Source organism: Myotis myotis, unplaced genomic scaffold (assembly GCF_014108235.1).
Source record: "Myotis myotis isolate mMyoMyo1 unplaced genomic scaffold, mMyoMyo1.p scaffold_m19_p_6, whole genome shotgun sequence".
Lineage (NCBI taxonomy): Eukaryota > Metazoa > Chordata > Mammalia > Chiroptera > Vespertilionidae > Myotis > Myotis myotis.
The window spans coordinates 97,240,783-97,265,273 of record NW_023416368.1 but is presented as its reverse complement, the minus strand read 5'-3'; the positions used below and the strand labels follow the sequence as shown (position 1 = coordinate 97,265,273).

Here is a 24,491-nt window from a genome sequence, read left to right as displayed (position 1 = left end):
AGGCAGAGGTGGAACCCGAAGAACCAGGGGAAGTTTGCTGACCCAGCCCTGGGCCCATGCTGCTAACAGACCTGCTTTAGAGGGCAGATTGTCCCCTCCCGCTCACAGTGAAGTCCTGTGGAGACACACAAATGGTGGGTCAGTGGGTCGCTTGGAGCTTCAAACAGGTTGCTGAAAGCCAAAGGACAGTGCCTGACAGTGGTTCCTAATACCTCACAGGAAGCCCAGAATTGGCAGGCAGAACAGAAGAGTGGGATCCAAAGCAAGCTCCCATGCGACACTAAACTTGGCTGAAAAGAATACCACTTCACTTTTTTTTCTTGTTCTCTTTTCTTTTCCTTTTTAAAATTTTTTCTCTTTCTCTTTTTTTCTTTTTTAATTACCATCTTTATCTGTCTGCTTTATTGATTTATTATTATTCTAGTCTCTATTGTTTCATTCATATATCTAATTTTCCGTTTCCCTTTTCATAGACAATCTTTTTTTCTTTTCTTTATCTCTTTTCCTTTTCCTTTCTTTTTTTTAAATTAAATCTTTATTGTTCAGGTTATTACATTTGTTCCTCTTTTTTCCCCCCATAACTCCCCTCCTCCCAGTTCCTGCCCCACTCTCCGCCCTCACTCCCCACCCACTGTCATCATCCATAGGTGCACGATTTTTGTCCAGTCTCTTCCCGCATCTCCCACACCCCTTTCCCCCCCCGAAGAATAGTCAGTCCATTCCCTTTCTATGTCCCTGATTCTATTATGATCACCAGATTATTTGTTCACTTGATTCTTAGATTCACTTGTTGATGGATGCATGTTTGTTGTTCATAATTTGTATCTTTACCTTTTTCTTCCTCTTCCTCTTCTTAAAGGATACCTTTCAGCATTTCATATAATACTGGTTTGGTGGTGATGAACTCCTTTAGCTTTTCCTTATCTGTGAAGCTCTTTATCTGACCTTCAGTTCTGAATGATAGCTTTGCTGGATAAAGTAATCTTGGTTGTAGGTTCTTGGTATTCATCACTTTGAATATTTCTTGCCACTCCCTCCTGGCCTGCAAAGTTTCTGTTGAGAAATCAGCTGACAGTCGTATGGGTATTCCCTTGTAGGTAACTGGGTTTCTTTCTCTTGCTGCTTTTAGGATTCTCTCTTTGTCTTTTGCTCTTGGCATTTTAATTATGATGTGTCTTGGTGTGGTCCTCTTTGGATTCCTTTTGTTTGGGGTTCTCTGTGCTTCCTGGACTTGGAAGTCTATTTCTTTCACCAGATAGGGGAAGTTTTCTGTCATTATTTCTTCAAATAGGTTTTCAATATCTTGCTCTCTCTCATCTTCTGGCACCCCTATAATTCTGATGTTGGTACATTTGAAGCTGTCCCAGAGGCTCCTTACACTATCTTTGTAAGTTCGGATTCTTTTTTCATTTTGCTTTTCCAGTTGGGTGTTTTTTGCTTCTTCGCGTTTCGAATCTTTGACTTGATTCTTGCGCTCCTCTGGTCTGCTGTTGGGTGTCTGTATAATATTCTTTATTTCAGTCAGTGTATGCTTAATTTCTAGTTGGTTCTTTATCACAACATCGAGGGTCTCATTAGATTTCTTGAGGATCTCACTACATTTATCGGCGGTCTCACCAGTCTTTTCGAGGGCCTTACTAAGTTTATTGGCAGCTTCTAGACAGTTCTTGAGAGACCTTAAAAGTGTGGTTTTGAGCTCTATATCTTTCATTTCTGACATTTGCATCCTGTTTCTTTGTCTCCGCATTTTTTATGCTTTCTTGGTGCACCCCCTAGTGGTCTTTGTGCGCAGTCTTGTTGTAGTTAAGCCTTGATTGTCGGAAATACCAGGGGTGATTTGACCTCCAGGCTAACTGGCTATGAGAGTCAGCTGTGTCTGCAGTGGGAGAGCTTCTGTGCTGGATCTCTAGGGCGGTGCTAATCTAGCCTTTGCCTGAGGCTATCCGGCAAATGGCTCTGCACAGGGCTTGGGCGGGGCGGGTCCCCGGGGATCTACAGGGCAGGCGGAGCAAGCAGTTATGGCTGCTCTCAGTTCCGTCCCTAGGGGCTCTCAGAGTCCCAGCAACCACTGCAAACCTCGGAGAGAAAGCTGCCTTTGAGTTCCGACTGAAGCCAGACAGTCCCGCTTCTCCCGTTTGAGTCTGGGTCCCCAGAGACTCGCCGGGATCTGGAGCTCAGAGTCTGAAACTCCCTCCCGATTGAAAACAACAACCGCGCCCTCGCCGCCAGCCTGCTCCGCGCGCACACTCTGCACCTGAGTCTTTCACTTCAGCACTGCGCCTCCTCTGAGTCTGGGTATGATATTCTCTTTCCTCCTAGTTGTAGAATTTCCACTCAGCCAGCCTTCCTGTGGTTCTGGATGATGTCCGTTCTGTCCTTTAGTTATATTTCTGAAGTGGTTGTTCGAGGCAGCAATCTCCGGCGTTAACCTATGCCGCCGTCTTGGTTTTTTTCCCTTTTCCTTTCTTATCTCATTTTATTTCCTTTTCTTATTTTGGGTCTATCTGCTTTCACCTCTATTTTCCTTTTCAATTTTTTTTTTTTACTTTTCTTCCTCTTTTATTTTAAACTGTTTTCTTTCCCTTAATTATTTATTCTTATTATCTTTATTTCAGCTCTGCACCTATATATTCCTTTTTCTCCTCACCCTTCTTTTTGGAGTCTTTTTTGTTTGTGTGGAGTTTTTTGTTTGGTTGGTTGTTTTGTTATTTTTCTCCTCATATTTTTTCTTTCTTTCTTTTCTTCTATCATTCTTGCTCTCTTTTCTCTTTCCTAATTCTCTCCTTTCTGGTGGTTGCTCTTATTGTTGCTGTAGGGGTCTTATATATGTTTTAGTTTTGTTCTTTTTGTTTTGCATTTTGTTATGTTGTATTCTGTCCTGTTCTGTCAGCATCCCCACAACAGCTTCCTTGGTGTGGTCAGGGGTGAACCACAAAGCCAGCCAGCCTGAGAGAAGATTCTATCCATGAACAGGAAAATAACATTCAAGACACAATTATAACAGGAGAAGCAAAATAACTCAAGCAAGAGACTTTTTTAGAGCACCCAGCTCAGGAGACCTAAGAAACTGCACCACTGGGTCCCACAAAACACCTACTACATAAGGCCACCCCACAAAGTCTGGGAGGCATAGCAGTTTGATCTAATACATAGGAACACATATAAAGAGACAACAGAGATGGGGAGACAAAGAAATAACCTCCAAGTGAGAGAAAAGGAGGAATCAGCAGGAAAGGAACTAAATGAAATGAAGGCAAGCAATTTGTCAGATAAAGAATTCAGAGTAATGGGAATAAGAATGCTCAAACAATTCAGTGAGAACTACATGCAACTTCATGAGGATTATTAGGAAATTAATGAGAATATTAGGGGACATAGTGAGAGCTATACCAACATGAAAAGAGTGAAACAATAAATAAGAATCAATTGGAAATGAGGAATTATGTAGCTGAAATAAAGAACACTCTGGAAAGATTCAAGAGTAGACTAAAGGAAGCTGAGGACCAAATCAGCGAATTAGAAGACAAGGTCGGAAAAAAATACCCATTCAAAGCAGCAAATGGAAAAAACAAAATTTAAAAAGCAAGAGAGTTTAAGAGAACTTTGGGACAATATGAAATGTAACAATATTTGCATCATAGTGGTACCAGAAAGAAAAGTATCCAAGCAAGGAATAGAGAACCTGTTTGGAGAAATAATGGCAGAAAATTTCCCTAACCTAGTGAAGGAAAAAGTCACTCAAGTTCAGGAAATACTGAGAGTACAATCAAGATGAACACCAAAAGACACATACCTAGTCACATATTAATTAAAATGGCAAACATTAAAGACAATGAAAGAATCTTAAAGACTACAAAAGAGTGACAGTGAGTTACCTACAAGGGAGCTCCCATTAGACTGTCAACTAATTTCTCAATAGAAACACTCCAGGCCAGAAGGGGGTGGCATGAAGTATACAAAGTAATGAAAACCAAGGGACTGAATACAAGACTAGTCTATCCCGCAAGACTATCATTCAAAATTGAAGGTGAAATAAAGAGCATCGCAGACAAAATAAAAGGCTAAAAGAATGTATTACCACCAAACCAGCACTACAAGAAATGCTAAAGGGACTAAGAAAAAGAAATAGAAAGAGAAGAACATAGGCATAAAGAATAAGAATGGCAACAAATAAGTACTTATCAATAATAACCTTAAATGTAAATGACTTAAATGTTCCAATCATTTAAGTACTGAATGGATAAGAAAACATGACCCATATATATGCTGTCTATAAGACACACCTCAAAACAAAAGACACAGACAGAAAGAAAGTGAAGAGATAGAAAAAAATTTCCAGGAAAATGGAAAAAAAAAAGAGCTGGGTTAGTAATATTCATCTATACTAATAAAAGCCTAGGTGGCCCTCATGCCCTCACACCCTCGTGCGACACCCTCACAGCATCACAAGATGGCCACCTCCACGTCGTCACAAGATGGCTCCTACAAGATGGCTGCCCCCACGTCATCACAAGATGGCTGCCCCCATATTATCACAAGATGGCCACCCCATGTTGTCACAAGATGGCCACCACAAGATGGCCACCAGGGGAGGGCAGTTGTGGACGATCAGGCCAGCAGGGGAGGGCAGTTGGGGGTGATCAGGCCAGCAGAGGAGGGCAGTTGGGGGTGATTGGGCCATCAGGGAAGGGAAGTTGGGGGCAATTGGGCCAGCAGGAGAGCAGTTAGGCATCAATTAGGACAGCAGGGGAACAGTTAGGGGGTGATCAGGCAGGCAGGCAGGTGAGTGGTTAGGAGCCAGCAGTCCTGGATTGTTTAGGCCACAGAGATTGGGTCTAAACTGGCAGTCAGACATCCCCTGAGGGGTCCCAGATTGGAGACGGTGCAGGCTGGGCTGAGGGATACCCCAGTGCACAAATTTCATGCACTGGGCCTCTAGTATCTGATAAAATACCAGTAGACTTCAAAGTGAAGACTATAACAAGAAATGATGAAGGTCACTTTATAATACTAAAGGGATGGGTATAGTAAAAGGATATAAATCTGGTAACATATATGCACCCAGTACATTAGCATCCAAATATATTATTTTAAAATCTGAAGGATTTTAAAGGAGAGATGGACAGCAATTCAGTAATAGTAGGGGACTTCAACACCTCACTTCACTGGATAGGTCTTCTAGACAAAAGAAGTCAACAAGGGAAAAGCGATCCTAAATGACACAGTAGATCAAATAGAATTAATTGAGATCTTCAGAACATTTCACCCCAAGGCTGTGGAATATACATTCTTCTCAAGTGCACATGGGACATTTTCAAAGATAGACCACATATTAGGACACAAAACAAGTCTCTACAAGTTTAAGAAGATTGAAATCATATCCAGCATCTGCACAGATCACAATGGTAGGAAACTAGAAATCAACTACAGAAAAACCACTCAGAAACATTCAAACACATGGAGGCTAAATAGCATGTTATTAAACAACTAGAGGCCTGGTACACAAAATTCGTGCATGGGTGGGTCCCTAGGCCTGGCTGGTGATCAGGGCCTATCAGGGTCATCTCACCCAAGACCTGTCACCTGCTGCCCAGACCTGTCACCTGCTGCCTGCTGGCCGGGGTCTGCCACCTGCTGACCACTGGCCAGGAGAACAGATGGAGGAAGGGACCTTGGGAGGTTTGCTGGCCAGGGTTAAGGAGGATGGGGGGGGGGGTGTTGGCTGACTGTGGGAGGTTGGCTGTGGGAGTGCACTGACCACCAGGGGGCAGCTCCTGCATTGAGCATCGGCCCCCTGGTGGTCAGTGCGCATCATAGTGACCATTCTGGTCATTTCAGTCATTCTGGTTGTTCTGGTTGCTTAGGCTTTTATATATACTAGAGGCCCAGTGCACAAAAATTTGTGCACTCGGGGGGAAGGGTGGGTCCCTCAGCCTGGCCTGTGCCCTCTCGCAGTCTGGGACCCCTCGGAAGATAACGCCCTGCTGGCTTAGGCCTGCTTCCGGGTGGCAGAGGGCAGGCCCAATTCCTAGGTGCAGCCCCTGGTCGGGCTCAGAGCAGGGCCAATTGGGGTGTTGGGGCACCACCCCCATCATGCACAGAGCATGGCAGATCGGGAGGTTGCAATGCGACCCCCAGTCACGCTCAGGGTAGGGCCGATTGGGGGGTTGGGGCACCGCCCCCTGTCACACTCAAGGCAGGGTCGATGGGGAGGTTGCGGCACCACCCCCTGTCACACACAGAGCAGGGCCCATCAGGGGGGTTGGGGCTCCTTACCCTGTCACGCACGGAGCAGGGTCGATCAGGGGGTTGGGGAGCTCCCCCCTGTCATGCACAGAGCAGGGCCCATCAGGGGGTTGAGGAGCTCCCCCCTGTCACTCAGAGAGTAGGGCTGATAGGGGAGTTGGGGCGCCGCCCCTGTCACACACAGAGCAGGGCGGATCAGGGGGTTGGGATGCCGCCACTGTCACACTCAGGTCAGGGCCGATGGGGAGGTTATGGCTCTACCCCATCACACACAGAGCAGGGCCCGTGAGGGGGGGGGGTTGTGGCACCACCCTCTATCACCCACAGAGCAGGGCCAATCAGGGGGTTGGGGCGCCGCCACTCTCACACTCAGGGCAGGGCCGATGGGGAGGTTATGGCTCTACCCTGTCACACACAGAGCAGGGCCCGTGGGGGGGGGGGGGCGCGGGTTGGGGCACCACACCCTGTCACACACAGAGCCGCAGGGCGATCAGAGGTTGGGGAGCTCCCCCGTATCAGGCACAGAGCAGGGCTGATCAGGAGGTTGGGGCTCCTTCCCCTGTCATGAACAGAGCAGGGCGGATAGGGAGGTTGTGGCCCCGCCCCCTGTCACACACAGAGCCGAGGGCGATCAGGGGGTTTGGGCGCTGCCCCCTGTCACGCTGATCCCGGTGCTGGGAGGCCTCTCGGCTCCACTGATCCCGGTGCTGGGAGGCATATTACCCTTTTACTATATAGGGTAGAGGCCTGGTGCATGGGTGGAGCTGGCTGGTTTGCCCTGAAGGGTGTCCTGGATCAGGGTGGCGGTCCCCACTGGGGTGCCTGGCCAGCCTGGGTGAGGGGATGATGGCTGTTTGCAGCTGGTCACACACCATTCATGGTGGGGGTCCCCACTGGGGTGCTTGGCCAGCCTGGGTGAGGGGATGATGGCTGTTTGCAGCTGGTCACACACCCTTCAGGGTGGGGGTCCCCACTGGGGTGCCTGGCCAGTCTGGGTGAGGGGCTGAGGGCTGTTTTCAGGCTGGCGGGTGATGGAAGCTCCCAACCGCTCCTTTTTTTCTTTTTTCTTTTTTAATTCTGGGCCAGCTTTAGCTCTGAGGCTCCAGCTCTTAGGCCTCCACTGCTGAAAGTAGGTATCTGGTTTGTTTCGGTTCGAAACAATGTATAACTCCAGCTCTGACTCCAGCTCTGAGATCCCAGCTCGCTGAAAGCTGGTTTCTGGGTTTTTTTTTAGCTTCTATATTTGTTTTTTGTTTTTTTTGTTTTTTTAAATATATTTTATTGATTTTTTACAGAGAGGAAGGGAGAGAGATAGAGAGTTAGAAACATCGATGAGAGAGAAACATCGATCAGCTGCCTCCTGCACATCTCCTACTAGGGATGTGCCCACAACCAAGGTACATGCCCTTGACCGGAATCGAACCTGGGACCTTTCAGTCCGCAGGCCGACGCTCTATCCATTGAGCCAAACCGGTTTCGGCAGCTTCTATATTTGTTAAAATGTTTCAAACTGCAGGCTCAGAGGCCTGCAAGGCAGGCGGGGAAGGTTGGTTTTCTCCGTCACTGAAGCAAGCAAGCCTCTTGTTAGTTTCAACCTGCCTGGCTGCTGGCCGCCATCTTGGCTGACAGTTAATTTGCATATCGCCCTGATTAGCCAATGGGAAGGGTAGCGGTCGTACGCCAATTACCATGTTTCTCTTTTATTAGATAGGATATATATATATATATATATATATATATATATATATATATAAATATATATATATAAGTAAATAAATGGGTTGCCTAAGAGATCAAGAAAGAAATCAAAAACTTCCTGGAAACAAATGAAAATGAACACACAACAACCCAAAATCTATGGGAAACAGTAAAAGCAGTCCTGAGAGGAAAGTTCATAGCACTAGAGGCCTACTTCAAAAAAAGAAGAAAAGCTTCTAATAAACAATCTAACCCTACAACTTAAAGAATTAGAAAGAGAATTAGAAAAGCCCAGAGTAAGTTGAAGGAAGAAAATAAAGATCAGAATGGAAATAAATGACATAGAGACTTACCAAAACAATACAAAAGTTCAACAAAACCAAGAACTGGTTCTTTGAAAAGAAACAAAATTAATGAACCGTTAGCCAAACTGATCAAAAAACAAAGAGAGAGGACCCAATTAAACAAAATCAGAAAAGAAAGAGGCAAAGTAACAACTAATCCCACCAAAATACAAAGGATTATAAAAAAGTATTCCAACAAGCTGGACAATCTGGACAAAATAGACATATTCCTAAAAAAATACAGTCTTCTAAAACTCAATTGGGAAGAATCAGAAAACTTGTATAGGCCCATAACTACTGAAGAAGTAGTAATAATAATAAAAAAAAAACTCCCAGCAAACAAAAGCCCTGGTCCAGATGGCTTCACAGGGGAGTTTAACCAAATATTCAAAGAAGAACTAACACTTATCCTCCTCAAGTTATTCCAAAAAATCCAAGCTCCTTTTTCAAGACTAGCATTAGCCTAATTCAAAATCCAGATAAAGACACTACAAAGAAAACAATTACAGGCCAATATCCCTGATGAACATAGATGCTAAAATCCTCAACAAAATATTAGCAAATCCAATCCAGCAATACATTAAAAAGATTATACACCATGACCAAGTGGGATTTATTGTGAGATGCAAGGTTGGTAAAATATTTGCATATCAATAAATGTGACACAGCACAAAAACAAATTGGAAGACGAAAATCACATGATCATATCAATTGATGCAGAAAAACCATTCGATAAATCCAACACTCTTTTTTGAAAAAACTCTCAGAAAAATGGGAATAGAGGAATCATACCTCAACATTATAAAGACTATATGTGACAAAACTACAGTCAACATCATACTCAATGGGCAAAAACTAAAACCATTTCCCCTAAGAACAGGAACAAGACAGGATGTCCACTTTCCCCAGTCTTATTCAACATAGTACTGGAAGTCCTGCCCACAGCGATCAGAGAAGAAGAAGAAATAAAAGGCATCCAAATTGGAAAAGAAGAAGTAAAATACTCATTATTCACAGATAACATGATAGTGTACATAAAAAACACTAAAGACTCCACCAAAAAAACTACTAGATTTAATAAATGAATTTGGCAATGTAGCAGGATACAAAATTAACACCCAGAAATCAATGGCATTTTTATACCCAATAATGAACTCTCAGACAGAGAAACTAAACAAACAATTCCACTTACCACTGAATCAAAAAATTAAGATACTTAGGAATAAACTTAACTGAGGAGGTAAAAGACCTGTACTTGGAAAACTACAGGATGTTGAAAAAAGAGAGAGATGAAGATATAAACAAGAGGAAGAAAGTACTGTGTTCATAGATTTGTTAATTCAATATCATTAAAATGTCCATACTACCCAAAGCAATCTATAGATTCAATGCAATCCCTATTAAAATACCAACGGCATACTCAGATCTGGAACAGACACTCCAAAAATTTATATGGAACCAAAAAAGACCCTGAATAGCTGCAGCAATCTTAGGAAAGAAGAACAAAGTTGGAGGAATCACAATACCAGATATCAAGTTATACTACAAAGCCGCTATATTCGAAACAGCCTGGTACTGACACAAGAACAGGCATACAGATCAATGGAACAGAACAGAGACCCCAGAAATTGACCCAAGCCATTATGCTCAATTAATATTTGGCAAAGGAGACAAGAACATACAATGGAGTCAAGACAGTCTCTTCAATAAATAGTGTTGGGAAAATTGAACAGATACATGCAAAAAAATAAAACGACCACCAACTTACACCATATACAAGAATAAACTCAAAATGGATAAAAGAACTAAATGTAAGTCGTGAAACCATAAAAATCCTAGAAGAAACCATAGGCAGCAAAATCTCAGACATCTCTCGTAGCAATATGTTTATGGATACATCTCCTAGGGCAAAGGAAACTAAGGAGAAAATAAACAAATGGGATTATGTCCAAATGAAAAGCTTCTGAACAGCAAAAGAAACCATCAACAAAGTGAAAAGGGAGCCCACTGCATGAGAGAACATATTTACCAATGATACATCTGATAAGGGGTTACTTTCCAATACATTTAAAGAACTCATACAACTTAACAAAAGGAAGACAAATAATCCAATTAAAAAATGGGCAAAGGACCTAAATAGACACCTCTCCAAAGTGGACATAACAGAAGGCCAAGAGACATGAAAAAATGCTGAAACTCACTGATCATCAGAGAGATGCAAGTTAAAACAACAATGAGGTATCACCTTCTACTGTCAGAATGTCTACCATCAACAAATCAACAAGCGACAAGTGCTGGTGAGGATGTAGTGAAAAGGGAACCCTAGTACACTGCTGGTGGGAATGCAGACTGCTCTAGTCAATGTACAAAACAGTATGAAGTTTCCTCAAAAAATTAAAAATGGAACTTCCATTTGACCCAGTGATCCCATTTCTAGGAATATATCTTAAGAAGTCAGAAACACCAATCAGAAAGAATATATGCAACCCTATGTTCATAGCAGCATAATTTACAATAGCTAAGATTTGGAAACAGTCTAAGTTCCCATCAGTAGATGAATGGATTAGAAAGCTGTGGTACATTTACACAATGGAATACTATGCCACAGTAAAAAAAAAAAAAAAAAAAGAAGGAACTCTTATCATTTGCAACAGCATGGATAGACCTAGAGAGAATTATGCTAAGCAAAATAAGCCAGTCAGAGAAAGATAAGTATCACATGATCTCATTCATATGTGGAATCTAAGGAACAAAATAAACTGATGAACAAAATAGATCCAGAGACATAGAACCATGAACAGACTGATGAATTTTCAGAGGGAAGATTTAGGTTGGGGGTAGAGGTGGGGTTGGGGGAAGAGATTAACCAGGGAGATTAACCTATATGCATATATGCATAGCCCATGGACACAGGCAACAGTGTCGGGGGAGGAGAGGATCAATAGGGAAAAACAACAGCAACTAGAAAACAAAGTGGACATCTGTAATACTTTCAACATTAAGATAAATTTAAATCAATCAATATTTTTTTAAACATGGATCATATCGTAATATAAACTCAATATGGCAGACAGGGAGAAATCTAGCAAGGCCTGTTTGTTGGACTTCCCTCTGTTTCAGGGGGACGAGACTTTGTTAGGCAGGTTTGCTCTTTCTCATCTACTTGTGAATTACCTGCTTTCCCTTTGAAATCCCAGAATGCTGCCCCCCTTCTCCTTTGTGCAGAATGGCATACAAGCCCTCAACTGCCTAATGTTTTTATGGCACCCCAGAGGTACATTTGTAATAAACTTTGGGCATTTCTCCTCTTAAAAAAAACAAAGGAAAATACTCTAGTATTAATGCAAAAACCTAAATCAAGGGCTGGAAAATGTTCTATAAAGATAAAATGTCAAATAGTAAACATTTGGGGCTTTACAGGCCACTGCTATCTCTATTGCAATTAACTATGTTACAGATAGAAGCAGCCATAGACAATATATGGACAAATGGGTATTGCCGGGGTTCTTGTCCCAGCATCAAGAAGGGTTCAGGAAACTGGAGAAGGCTGTGCACAGATTCAATAGGAATCCAGAGACTAATAAAGAGTCCGGAGACAAAATATAATTTTGAAAGGCATTGGGGGTCAGAGGAGCTTAGCTAAAGGAGCTAAGTTCTAAGATCTTAAGTCTAAGGCCTTAGGTTCTCTCTGTCTCCAGGACCCCATGGTTTTTATTAACACAACTTGTCCTGAGTCGAGGCAGAGATATACACTTCAAAGGGTCAGGGTTTGGTACAGAGTCCATTGTCAGAATGGGGGAATTAGCCTATGGCTGTTCAGGTGTTTGGCCAGTAGGAGGCAATAACATGTAGATTAAGATGCCCTTTAACTGACTGGCAGCCACAATCAATTTAATGTATCCTATTCAGGTTTGGGGAAATGCCTTCAGCCATTCCCAAAAGGTGACTACATGTGTGACTCAACCCTGTTTGGTCCCCAAGTCTCATCAACCTTTTGATGAAACTCTTGAAATTATGACATGCTGGAATTGGTTCCCAGCAGGGTATGGCTGTGTTCAATAACACTTTATTTACAAAAACTTTCAATGGTCGAATTTGACCTGAGAGCCATTTCCTAACTGACCCCTGAACTAAATCTACATGGTTTAGGATACTTCATATATCATGGCTGGATTACAATCCCATCCATTCTTTCTTTCCAGCAGCCAGAAGTAGAAAAAAAGTGTCATAGCAATATGGTCATGAATATGAGTTATGGAACTCTTATTGGTGAGGGTGAAATTATCTGCAAAGAACAGAAAAGATTTCTATCTGCATTGGATCTGTGACCTCTTTTGTAGGTCAGTATATGAATACTACAGGCCTAGTGCAAGAAATTCATGCACGGGGGGTGGGGGGACGGGGGGCAGGGGCGGGTCCCCAGCCCGGTCTGCACCCTCTCGCAATCCGGGACCACTGGCTCCTAACTGCTCGCCTGCCTGCCTGATTGCCCCTAACCACTCACCTGCCTGCCTGATCACCCTAACCACTCGCCTGCCTACCTGATCACCCCTAACCACTCTGCCTTGGCCCCCGCCACCACAGCTTCGTCAGGAAGGATGTCCAGAATGATGTCTGGAAGGCCATTTGGCTGTCCGGTCTAATTAGCATGTTACTCTTTTATTATTATAGATTATAAACAAGATGAAATAAAGAGATATATAGTGCTACGAGAGGATCATTTCATAGTTTCATTCAGAGGTAAAAACATCGGTTCATGTGTCTTTGCAATAAATTTTAAAAGGGAGTTTAATATTAAAGCTTGAACAATTCAGAAATAACTGTCATGAAGTTACACGCTTTGCATTGCAGTTCTCCTTCAGTGATTTCCTACACACTTTTATAGAGAGTTGATTCTATGGCAGTATAGTTCCAAGAACCAGTTCCATTTGCCATGAATTTAGTGGTTACAAGTAAATCATGGTGAACCCTATGCAGTCCAAAATTTTGAGGAAGCATAATTGTTAAAAACAAGCTTTCTGTAGTTCTACCTTGTCATGGTCCCTTCAGAAACAACTTTGAGGTTAAGGAATGAAAGATTCTAGTTAGATTCAGGTGATTTCAGACATTCACATGGTGAAAACAGATGCCCCTCATGAGTGATCCAGAACAAAAGCAAGAAAACTGAAGAGTATGGAATGTGCAGAACACTTGTGGCATTTCCTCATCCCTTGTAACTGTGAATAGATATGTGCAGCAACATTGAACTGAGAAAAGTATTACTATTAAGGGTTCAAATCCATAAGGATCAAGGCTTGGGTCATATCTCCGGAAAAATCACCAAATCTGCTGATGGGATCGCTGAAGGTGAAGGTTATTTAGAGTGGACAGTGGAGGAGGGAGAGGATAAGTACCAGTTGAGGTCCGCAATGAATAATAGTGACAGAGGCTGAGCTTTATCCCACTATTTTCCTTTTCTGAGTTTGCCTTTAGGGCAGTGATGGCGAACCTTTTGAGCTCGGCGTGTCAGCATTTTGAAAAACCCTAACTTAACTCTGGTGCCGTGTCACATATAGAAATTTTTTGATATTTGCAACCATAGTAAAACAAAGACTTATATATTTGATATTTATTTTCTATATTTAAATGCCATTTAACAAAGAAAAATCAACCAAAAGAATGAATTCGCGTGTCACCTCTGACACGCGTGTCATAGGTTCCCCATCACTGCTTTAGGAAGAAGAATCCATGAGAATCAGGGAGGAGATATCTTCAGACCTAGATGAAGTAAATCTACATGACACAAAGGGCCGATTTAGAGGGCCTGAGGCTATTTTCTGGGAGCACAGGCTCAGGCAAAATCAACTTTGCTCTGTGTTAGACCCAGTGAGGTGACTCTTACGCAATTGTACAGCAACTACCTTTATTATGACCCATGAGGCATAGGTTGTCAGAGGCATTAAAGAGAAGAGGCCCAAAACGGACTCGCTTATGCTTAACCCTCATCAGCAAACCACGACGTAGTTACAGTTTTAAAATGAAATGTTAGACCAGGCAACCAGAAATCGCCTAATCAGCACAAGTGGGATAAATCTCAGCCTCGGTCACTATTATTCTGTTTTGCCCCTGCTTTACCTGAAAGGAAAGCAACCTTGCATTAACCAACTCCCTTTGCCTCATATGACTTCCTTGTTCCTGCCCCCTCTGCCTAGAAAAGCCTTTCATTTTGTACAGCGTTAAACAAGCACTTAGCTTCCATTGCCAAAAGGCTTTTCTGAAAGAAAGCGTTCATAGAGCCACGTGATGGCCAGGAAAGGACCAGGTTTTGGATCATGACACCTTGTTAGAAATAAGGCGAGCCCCCCAATTCAGGGGTCCTGGTAGAACACAAAACATACTTGGAAGCCAGGCAACAAGGCAAATAACTTTTTAAAAAATATATTTTATTGATTTTTTACAGAGAGGAAGGGAGAGGGACAGAGAATTAGAAACATCGATCAGCTGCCTCCTGCACACTCCCTACTGGGGATGTGCCTGCAACCAAGGTACATGCCCTTGACCGGACTCGAACCTGGGACCCTTCAGTCCCCAGGCCAACGCTCTATCCAGTGAGCCAAATTGGCTAGGGCTTTCCTGGTTTAATTTTGAGACCCAACAGGCACCCTAAAAGGGTCCAGGAAAACTTTTTCCTTCTCTATACTCTGGTCTGTGTTACGCAAGGAATGGGAGCAAACCATGCTCTTTAGCTCCAAAGGGACTGTGATACTAATCTCTAAATGAGTAAGGATTTTGCTCTTTGAAAATTCATGTAACAATGGAAACAGCAGGAGTTGGGAGTCAGACAGAACCTGCAGCATATCTCTGGTTTGGTTCTAATTGAGCAAATGATTAAACCTTAAAGCTTCATGAATGGCATGGGTAAAAATGAATAATGAAAATTATGTTGACCTCCAACAAATGCAGAGAAGATTTGATAAATTAAGAGCATCTGCCTCATAGCAGGAACTTAATAAATATTAAGTCCTTCTCACTAATAAAATAAATATATACCTGAGAAATAACCATGTTCTAATATTTAAATGATCCACCTATCATGTTATAGATTACCTTCTTGGTTTACCCAGAATCTTACGCTAGACTTTGGGGGCAAATGGTAGAAAAGAATCTTGATTCTGTGAAGGACGTTGGATGTGAATTGGGAAGCAGAGAACACCCAGCTTGCTGAATTCCCACATTTGATGGCTGTCAGTTAAGAAAGTAATCAAACGGCGATTGTTTTCACTAAAATACACAGAAAGTTGCTGAACAATTAACATAAAAACAACAACAAAAGCACAACTGGTTAAGAAAGGCAGTTTCCTACTTGGAAGGCTGGTAGAAGCTGTGGAAACTCATCTTTATAACTATTAATTTCATGTAGAGGGATTTTTGGAATGATATGTGTTGTGCTGTTACGCATTACAACATATAATGTTGGAATGGATACAGCTTATGGAAGTCCAGGAAAAGGCATACACTTTGGGAAGTACAGGTCCAGACCAGGTCTAACTGAATGGTCCCAAATGCCATCCCTGGCTTCTGAAGGAGTTGACGGCCAGGCGGAGATACCCACCTCTCCTATTCACCCTTACTCCTTTTCCACCTCTCTATCACCTAGCAGCAGCCTCCTCAGTGCCCCCTTCACCTCTCTGTTTCGGAGGGTGTAGATCAGGGGGTTCAGGAGCGGGGTGACAATGTTGTAGAGGAGGGTGAGGAACTTGCCCTGGTTCTGGGAAGAGTTGTGCCCCGGCTGCATGTACATATAGATGATGTTTCCATAGAACAGTGAGACCACTGTGAGATGGGAGCCGCAGGTGTTAAAGGCCTTTTTCCTCCCAGATGCTGACCTTATTTGTAACACAGCCCTTACGATATAGCCATAGGAGACCAGGATAAACACCAGGGGTGACAGCACAATGCCCACTGCCAGAACAAAGACAGTGCCCTCAATCGCAGCTGTATTGACACAGGCCATCCGGATCAGAGCAGGCATCTCACACAAGAAGTGGTCCACGCTGCGGTGCCCACAGCGTGGTAAGTGCAGGGTGACTGGGGACATGGCCAGGGAGTTGGCCACACCACAGCCCCAGGCCAGCGACACTAAGCCCATGCAGAGGCGAGGTTTCATAATTGCCATGTAGTGCAGGGGATTGCAGACTGCAACAAACCGGTCATACGCCATGACGGCCAGGAGCAAACACTCTACGCCACCCAGACCCAGGAAGAGAAATAGCTGGATGGCACAGCCTATGTAGCTGATGGTCTTGTCATGCCCACTGAGATTATAGAGTAGCTGGGGGATGGAGCTGGTGGTGAAACTGAGGTCCAGGAAGGAGAGGTGGGTGAGGAAGAAGTACATGGGGGTGTGGAGGTGGGAGTCCAGCCGGGACACCAGAATAATGGTGGTGTTGCCCACAATGGTCAGGAGATATGCAATCAAGATGACCACAAAGAGGATCTTCTCCAAATGGGGGTGGTCAGAAAATCCCAAAAGGATGAAATTTCCCTGGGCACTATCATTGGTCCCATCCATCTCTACTGCACCTGAAGAAGAATAGCAATACTAGTAGTGGTCACAGACAATATAAGGCAGCACTTACTATGAACCAGGGATCCTCTATGCTTTTATACAGTTATTTGCGGGAAGCCACAGCTTGCCAATACTGTCAGTGCACCAAGGAACATGGAAGGCTGATGGACCTTGGGCATTAGCAGGGCTGATGCTAAGCACTGATTGTTCCTGTTGAGATAGGGGTGGCTCAAGGCAATTCCCTAGCCTGATAATCCTTTTACTGTTTACCAAACTTTACCTTTGATCTGCCTGTATGCATTGCTAAAGGCAAATGTGTATTCAAGTAAATAAAAAGCAGACTGGCCAGAGGTCAGTGTGCTCTTCATGAAAGAGACACCACCTGGCCCCCACCCCTTAATAATTCATATTTCTTGTCTAGTGTTTTCATTTGTGCGTCAGCCCCTCCTTCAGATCCTGAACCCAACCATTCAGGTCGCATCACTTATTTACTCATTTAACTCCAACAACAGTGATATGGAGTTGACAGTCTTATTATCCCACATTTACAGAAAAGGAAACTGAGGCAGATGTATTTTAAGCAAATGATCATATTCTAGAAAAGGCAGCGCTTATCTGAACCAAGGAAATTGGGCTCAGAGTCTTCGTCCTGCGCTGCTGGCACCGCTTGTCATTTTAATGACAGAAGCTAGTCCTGTCATGGCCCAGCCACTGATTTTTCTTGAAACACAATTTCCTGAGCTCCCACTAAAACCTCAAAAGCCCACAATGGAATCCCAGAATAATGAATTAATAGTATGTAGAAAATATCCATTAAATGAAGAATATTTTATTTGTTCTTTAACTCAAGGACACACCTCATTCATTTGACCATTATTCTTGGGGTAATTTTAAAGTACCCAAATAAATAAATAATATATGAGATAACTGAATATTACTAAAGCAACATACACATAAATTAACATCTCTCTCTCAATTTGGTCTGATTTTTAAGAAATCGAGTATATATATTTTTTCTTCCAAAGCACTATATACTGCTTGAGAAAAATAAGACCACAACAAGTAAGGCAACTTTAATGCAATAATGTACATACATGTGCAGAAACCTCCATCATATTGCAAAGCTAAGAGTTTATCACATGCAAACAAAGCATGTTTGAAGACTTAGAGCACCAGTCTTATAGACAACACAACACAGAGGAGTCAATTTAACACATCTTGTGCTGCATCCCCAACCCCACAGCTATAGTCCCTTAGCCAACAAGATCACAGAAAGCTCTTTACCTTTTATAGTTTTCTCATCTAAGATGGTAATCATCAAGCTACCTTATTTATTTTATAGATACTTTGATATTTTTTAATTTAATAGGTGGTGTTGCATAAAGCTTATGTGTCATATACACAGGAAATGGGAGACTAAGCCCATGTGACTAGGCAGAGAAACTCTGTATTTAACAAATATTCAAACAAACCGTGGTAAATGGGGCATTTGGGGTTGGGGAGTGTGACTCACTCATTCACTGCTTTCACCAAAACAAATAACAAATCAAATATTTAAACATTAGATATAACTATTATAATAAAGCACAAAAGTTGTTTCCTGATCATCTTGAATTTAGATAAGTCTCACTAGGCAAATTGCAATTCTCAAAAGCAATAAAGCAAAATATAACTAAATTTGCATATTTTTAATAATGCTACAAGAAACACCACTAAAAATATAAAAAATAATAAAAATACTAGAGTATTCAACATGACAATTGAAAGGCTACCTTTTTAATAATATTTTCAAAAAATTGTCAAGAAAATAAACATTTTTTTAATATTGAAGACTGAAGAATTTAAACTCCCAAAATATGTGGCTATGATGATAGATGGCAGGAAACAGGACCATGTTTTTCAGAGCAGGCCCATGTTTTGCATCTTTCTAGCTAAGAGTGACACCTCTCCATCACACCCACAGCTGATAATAAACCTTTTCAATGCTCTTCCTTTTTTTTTAAAAAAAAATGAAACACATCTCAGGTCTCATTTCCTCACACGCACTTGACAAACCTCAGTCTTTCTTAACAAAACAAACTCTAGTCCCAACATAAAAAAATAATAACTTTTATTTTGTGTTCTTTTATACTTTGTCTCTTCAGCACTTTTATATCTCACCTTTTAAAAAAATTTTGCACTAGTAAATTTGATCTGTTTTAATTAAGTAACATACATTGTGATGGTATGTGTTTGTCTATAGATTTGTGTCTAAGGTATATGTCATAATCCATACATTTTCCAATAGCAAAGGGTGTCGTTCCTCATTTTCTATTCCTTTGAGACATTCTATATGGCTTTTTAAATTGTTGACAGTATTACAGATGCTCCCCAGTTTTCCTCCCCGTCCGCCCCCCTCCTCCCAGCACCCGCCCCACTCCAGGCTTTCACCACAGTATTGTTTGTGCCCATTGCTTAAATTCTTTGGTAAATCTCTTCCCATCCCCCTCGCCCACCGAGGATTGTTCCATGTATCCTCTGGATCTATTTTGTTGGTCAGTTTATTATGTTCATTAGATTCCACAAATAAGTGAGATCATGTGATATTTGTCTTTCTCTGGCTGGCTTATTTCACTCAGCATGATATTCCCCAGGTCCATCCATGCTGTTGTAAAGGGTAAAAAATCCTTCTTTTTTTACAGTTGATAGTTTATCTATATGGCTTTTTAATTTAACCAACCAATAGAGAAGTGCAGTTTATAAACTGAGTTCCTCAATCCAGAAATCTACTCACAGTATTTACTTCTGTGCTACCAGGTTCCATTAAAAATCAGAAGTCGGAAGGTGCAGATCTAGCTGGGGGACCTCCATGCACGGGATGTCTTCTCCTCTCCTGGGTTCAGGCAGTTGCTCTACCAGGTGTAACTGCACATGTGGAGAAAAAAAAGGCACCTCTCCCGGCTGTAGCCCACGGCTCTGTAAATGCAATGGACCATGATGTTTGTGCAGGTGTATGGCAATGAGCCCCAGTGATGCTGTTTTCCTGAAAAAAGAATGGAGAGAGACCCTGACGGTGATCTGGGGTCATCCACAGCCCCACGCTCCAGGGAAACTTCTGGACCCATAGGGCTCATTAGTACATACACTGAGGTGTGCCATGGGCATGCACACAACAAATCCCATAGGCTCCAGGCAGAAAACGAGGACCGTGAGAATTTGTCCCTTGATATATTAAGGATTTATTACTTCATGAGAGCAAAGTTGGGACTCACGCCACTGCTGGGCCATTTGTTCCCTTGCCCTGCTCCCAAGAATTATGATATGTTTAAAAATCAATTGAGGCCTAGTTGGTCCCATCCTACTGGAACAGGATCATAGTTTGTGTTCTTTTCCTCTTTAGATCTACTGAAAATAAGAAGTGTTTGACATTTTTTTACTAAGAGTTTTATGCATAAAAAATGAATAACCCATTGTCCTAGATAGTGGAAAAAATTTTATGGGCACATTGATTAATATTATTTCTAATTTAAGGAACCAACAGGGTGAGCTATTTTATTTAATTTACTTATTTAGCTTTATTTGGGGATTTGAAAGGAAGATGTCATCATATGTCAGTTCAAACTTTTTTATTTCTATTTACTTTATTTCTTTTTATAATAAATTTACTAGGTGAAATTGGTTAATAAAATTATATAGGTTTCAGGTGTACAATTCTATAATGCATCATCTCTATATTGTATTGTGTGTTCACCACCCCAAGTCAAGTCTCCTTCCTTCACCATTTATCCCCCTTTCACCCTTTCTATCTCCCCCCATCCCTTTCCCCTCTGGTAATTCCCCTCTGCTGTCGTTTGTGTCTATGAGGGTTTGTTTTGTTTTGCTTAATCCCTCCAGTTTCAAAAACTGACTAGGGAGAAGTGGAGAAAATATCATAAACCCATGATTTATTATATTGTGTACATATGACTGTGGGTTTTTTTAAATAAATATTTTTTATTGATTTCAGAGAGGAAGGGAGAGGGAGAGAGAGATAGAAACATCAATGATGAGAGAGAATCATTGATCGGCTGCCTCCTGCATGCCCCACACTGGGGATTGAGCTCGCAACCCGTGCACATGCCTTTGACCGGAATCAAACCCAGGACCTTTCAGTCTGTAGGCCAATGCTCTATCCACCGAGCCAAACTGGCCAGGGCTATGACCGTGTTTTAATGCTCTTACAGAGGCAACTATGATATCACAAGGCTGAAAATTTAAATAATAATAAAGTAAATAAATGAATAATAATTGAGTCCTTGCAGTCAGCTAGGCAACATCAGAGCAAAATCATACTTTTTTGAGTCAACTAAGGAATATGTAAAAATAACTATTTGGGTGCTTTTGCATAGATACAGGCACAAACTCAGGATGTGAAGAGAATGCACCATGCAGGAGAGTGTGTAGAACTGTAGATGTGTAGCATGTGCAGCCCTCCTCCATCCTGCCCTCTTCCTCGTACAATGGAAGAGCTGCTCCCCAGAAACGTGAACGTAGGGCCAGTGCTAGGAGAACAGATGGGTTTAATAAATCCCAGTGTCCCCATTTCTCTGCCCTTGGGGACTGAAGAGTTTAAATTATTACTCTAAATTTGCTCAGTTCCTTCTACTGGCGAGTAAAGCTATTTTACTTCCTGCTCCCACCAGCTCCACATATCACCACTCTCCCAGTTCTCGTCATTTAGGGCCTTCCCACATGCTAGAACAATTAGCAATTTAGTTACATCACTTGACCAAACAGTCAGCCCATTGTGGGGTGAAGGTGGGTAAATGATCAAAGTAGCTATTTAAATAAATCATCCAGCTTCTGATAAACTGTAGACATAGAAACTAGAATCTAATGTTAGGGGGTGACTTTTTAATCATTCTTTATTAATTTAGATATTCTTTATAATAATGTGGGCTAGAAAAAAGGCCAGTGTATAATAACAGAGAGATGCACAATAGTAGGAAGTGAAGACAAGGAGAGCAGGCCCAGGGCGCCCTGTGGGGAGAGGAGTTGGCCCTATTGTGCAGCTCAGATGAAGAGGGACACATGGAACATAACTCAATTTTTTTAAAAAAAGGTTTTAGTCCATAGAATTTTATAAAATGTTATCCATATTTCTAGCAAGTATAAGAGAGGTGTCATGTGTCATGTGTACGAGACAAAGCGGGATTTCAAGGTGTCATTGTGTTGTCACAGAAATTAAAGCTATAGGAGGCTCCGTAGGACAATGCCTATCACTAGATTCCATCACCTCTGCAAACTCAGTCTTCTGTTCAAATTTCCTCTACACATAAAAATTGATTTTACTCATTTAGCACTTGACATTAAACTTTATTGGCCAGTGATTGGTTATAAATAATAGTAATATCACTTTAGAATACTACATTTCCCACAAAACACTGTCAGCTCCATCATTTATTTCTGCAATCCCAGCAAGACAATCATTTATTTGTTCAGTAAGTGTGCAGTGAATGACACCAAGGACAAACCAGTGTTTGAGATGCTTAGGCGATATCGAACATATTGCTATCAACAGACAAAGACCCCTCCCACAGAGTGCTTACATTCTACCAAAAAAAAAACAAACACAAAAAACGACAAAGCAACAGAACAAAAATGAACTAATAAATACGACAGCAATGTAACACATTGGAAGTTGATAAATAACATATTGGAAAATATATTATTTTCCAATATATTATTGGAATATATTCCAATATATTATTGGTGAAGGGCACTGGGAGGGTGGGCCCAGAGTCGATAAGGGCTGTATAGTCCTCACTGAGAATCTGAGTTTGAGCAGGATTTAAGGTTTAAATGGAATAAGTAAAGGAGACATCAGGGAAAATGGAATTGCAGGTAGAAGACACAGCTGGGAGAAAGGCCTGATGGTGGAATGTGGCCAGCAAGGGAGGCCAGATTCTATGTAGCAGGATGAAAAGGGGATGTAAGAGGGGGGAGACAGAATCAGAGAAGATACTGCATTCACATCCTATGGGGCCTGAGGGTTCACTGTAAATATGTTAGCTTTCCTTCTGAGTTGAATGAGGGGACATTGTGATTGTACTTCTATCTTGGGCACTAAAAGGATGAGCCAAGCTGCAGCATTAAGAATAGATGTGAGAATGGCCAGAATACAGCCAGGATTATAATGTTAGGAAACTGATGCAGCAAACCCAAGGGAGAGGAGGGAGTTCAGGCCATGGATGCAGAAGGCAGAGATAGGGCTGGCAGAGCTCTGGTGATGCTGTGAAGGGAAAGCTGACAAACTGACGAACTGACGAAAGCTGACGAACTGAACGTGGGCCAGTGAAATCAAGAGTGGCATCCCCAGATTTTTACCTGGGCATTTGAGAGAATGTAGAATGTAGTTGTCACCCACTCAGATGTAGAAGCCTGTGTGTGTGTGTGTGTTCACTAGGCAAAGAGTTGGGGTAAAACTTTAGGGTAAAGTTTTAGGTATGTTGACTTTAACGTGTATTTTGATGACAAGTGGAGAGTTGAGTAGAGAAGTCTGCATTCAGGAGAAAAGATGGAGGAGAAAGTAGAAGGATAATCAGGAAATGGATGTGATTTAGAACATTTTACTGGTAATGAATCAGAATTACAGAAAAAACATTAGAGACCTTTCAGGAATTGGGAAGGGAAGAAGGACAGTCATACCAGGAGATGCACAAAGTTTTTGTTGTTGTTTTTTTTCATAGGTATTTCTTTTTTTAATTTTTATTAAATTTTATTAGGGTGACATTGGTTAATAAAATTATATAGTATACAATTCTATAATTTATTAGATATACATTGTATTGTGGGTTCAGGGATTTCTGATGTTAGGAAATCATATGTAAGATTATATTTAGCAATTAGGGTAACTCAGATCATGGTAATTGGCATATGTATAGTTACAATTTGCATTCCATCTACTTACTAGTAAACTTAGATATCCTTGATCAGGTTGAACATACCGTGAGTAGAAGATCTCTTTTTCCAAGAAATAAGATGGAGAGAGTCTTTAGAGAATGGCCTCATTGAACTGGTAACTTAGTTCCTCTGGATTTTGGTGATTTCCCCAGTTCTTCCGTAATTCCTCAGTGCTCTGGCCATTTTCTGGTAAGTCATGGTCTTTTCTTTTGCCCCAAAGTTGGGCAATTTTTTTTAAAATACAAACTGAAAGATGCCTTTGGTTTTATCTATCCACTGAATACAGGATATCATCTCGGGATTACAGAGATTCATGAAGGTATTCAAATAGTAAGAGCTTCTTCCTGCCTTTTCCTCCCTTTTGCTGGAGAACAGGAGGTTGTACCAGCTGGTTTTCAGGGATGTTCTGCAGAGATTGATGAATATTCCCTTCAAGACAGAGGTCCACAGGATGGTTTATTACTGTTTTCCAGTTATAGACAGGTTGCTCTGGAGGCAGCGCACCATAGTAGCTGGGATTTCCTCGGACATGAGAACAGTGGTTGATGAAATGCATGCACTCTTAGCGATCTGGTGGGTACTGAAGATCTCCAGTTGAATGTTGCCTCAGTACGTCAAAAGCATCTTCAAATGCTTGGCCCAGCCTATCTTGTTCGACACAAGCCCTACTTCTTATTAACTTGGCAATTCTGTAAACTGCTTGAAGTTGCTGCATTTGCCGAGGGCATCCATTT

General features: G+C 41.9%; 1 protein-coding gene and 1 pseudogene across 1 annotated transcript; both read right to left on the bottom strand.

Annotated features, from left to right (window-relative positions):
* Window positions 1-15,894: 15,894 nt before the first annotated feature.
* Window positions 15,895-16,839, bottom strand: LOC118657610 (olfactory receptor 2W3). The gene has a single exon (XM_036311825.1). The coding sequence runs from the start codon at window positions 16,837-16,839 to the stop codon at window positions 15,895-15,897; it is 945 nt and encodes a 314-aa protein (XP_036167718.1).
* A 5,805-nt stretch (window positions 16,840-22,644) lies between these two features.
* On the bottom strand, window positions 22,645-24,480 carry LOC118658658 (annotated as a pseudogene).
* Window positions 24,481-24,491: the final 11 nt, after the last annotated feature.

What these genes read in the sequence shown, in the direction of transcription:
- LOC118657610 (XM_036311825.1), bottom strand. Translation starts at nt 16,839, where the DNA reads ATGGATGGGACCAATGATAGTGCCCAGGGAAATTTCATCCTTTTGGGA.